Consider the following 1,860-nt stretch of genomic DNA (forward strand, 5'->3'; position numbering starts at 1 on the left):
GGGGCAGCGACGTTTCAGGTGGAGTTCACGTGGAATCCTTGTACGGATCATGGGCAGCATGACCGCTTCCCAGAAAATCCGCGGCGCAAGTCACCAGGAGGGAGGATTTCCTCGAGGGCACGTACCCTCCCTTCAAGAATTGCCCCCACAAGTAAGAAGGTTCTTCCACGCAACGAGTATTATAATGTCGAGAACATTTTGAAGTGGCGACAGGGAGAAAAGGGACTGGAGTACCTGGTCAAGTGGGCAGGATATGGGAAGAAGCACAATTCTTGGGAACCCACTGCCCATTTCGAGAGATGTCCCGAGGTACTAGAGGCATTCCACCAGAAGGTGGGATTGTCCAAGACTCCTTCCATGTAAATCCCGAACCGAATTTCACGCAGGGCGCCTAATGGTCGTCGGTAGATAAGATCATAGATTAATCACGGGACGTTTACATATACCATCTTCCGGCTGGTGAGAACATTGGGAAGTAGTGCTTGAAAAGTCCTTGTTGAGAAATACCTACCTCGCATTTGGCATCTGAGTCAACCAAAACCCCGTTGTTACTTGGAATGTTCCATTCCATCTTCCCGAGTAAAGAGGATGGCTAAGGTAAGTTAAGTAGGTGGTGTGAAAGGTGGTGAGTACAACAAAGATGTGTTGAGCAAGGAGTCTGAGTGGCTAATTTAGGTAGACGGTGTGCTAGGCGGTGGGCTAGGCGGTGGGCTAGGCGGTGGGCTAGGCGGTGGGCTAGGCGGTGGGCGGCAAAGAGTGCTCTATTGTACGTCAATTAGGAAGGCGGTACAATCACTAGCACAAATCGGCTTCCGCTTTTTACTCACTCTTCCATTGTCTGGAGTCCCCGGTTTGGATACATCGTGCCTGCTCCCACGGTCAAATGTTCAGCACAGTCCAGCACAATGCGCCTTTGCCCAGCTGACCTAAGCCGGGCAAGCTGCTGACTGTCAACATTCTTCAGATCAGGGCACATGTTTTCAAGTAACGTACTGTAGAGCCTCAAAAAAAATAAAAATATAATGTAATAAAAACAACGGGTGCTCTGCGCTCGTTGGCCTGCACTTTCTAACCATTGCCTAATGAAGCGCCCAATGTACCAACCTAGGGCTGCTGCGACCAATGATGTGACTGCCAAGTCAAAATGCTAACCAACACCGACACAAATTCCTTGCATACTGTACAAGGCAGCTGCCGTCAAAGATGTCACAAATCATTGTCTATCACACCTTAGCTGATTGGTTGGCTCCGTCCCTGGTGATGGCGATAGCCTGGCCCTGCACCCTCTTGGTAACGGAAATGGTCCGAGGCAATTCAAGCGTCAGCTACCCAGAGTTGGGACCTTGCTGCGACCTGCTCGCCAACCTGTTGATGGAGTGTCAAGACAGCTTGAATGGTAGAATTGATATGTAGCTAACATTTGGACTGCCTTAGACCGTTTCCGTATAAGGGAAGTTACAAAGTGATCTTGCGCCGGATTAGCTGAGGGCTGCCTAACTGATTGACCGTAGTGGTGTGGAGCTTGGTAAGTTAGGTGGTATTTGAGCAGTCAGTGAAAAATACGTGTAAAGACAGCTAGGTTAAGTAGGCGGTGTAAAGGCGGTGGGCAGGAGACAGTTACAGTCAAAAACCAACAAGGAAGGCGGTGCGAAGGCGGTGAGCAAGAACACTCAGGATGGCCAATCTAGGTAGGCGGTGTGCTAGGCGGTGGGTTGGAAGAGTAGGCTAATCAGGAAGGCGGTGATTGTCTTTCAATGTCTGACGTATCTTGCGAATTCGGCAGTGTCCTTCGTGCTTGCCCGTGCCATGCCCCACTTCTATTGGGGATTCACGCCTTGGAAGGTCGTAGGCCTGTATTCG

The 1,860-nt window shown here is 50.4% G+C and overlaps 1 protein-coding gene across 1 annotated transcript; it reads right to left on the bottom strand.

The window, feature by feature from the left end:
• Window positions 1-671: 671 nt before the first annotated feature.
• N656DRAFT_799123 (uncharacterized protein) lies at window positions 672-976 on the bottom strand (the record flags this gene model as incomplete). The annotated part of the gene is made up of 3 exons (XM_064817837.1): window positions 672-761; window positions 828-867; window positions 927-976. The coding sequence occupies 3 exons, from the start codon at window positions 974-976 to the stop codon at window positions 672-674; spliced, it is 180 nt and encodes a 59-aa protein (XP_064669331.1).
• Between the last annotated feature and the right edge of the window lie 884 nt (window positions 977-1,860).

The sequence above is a fragment of the Canariomyces notabilis genome, assembly GCF_033297395.1.
Source record: "Canariomyces notabilis strain CBS 508.74 unplaced genomic scaffold N656scaffold_14, whole genome shotgun sequence".
NCBI classification, from domain to species: domain Eukaryota; kingdom Fungi; phylum Ascomycota; class Sordariomycetes; order Sordariales; family Chaetomiaceae; genus Canariomyces; species Canariomyces notabilis.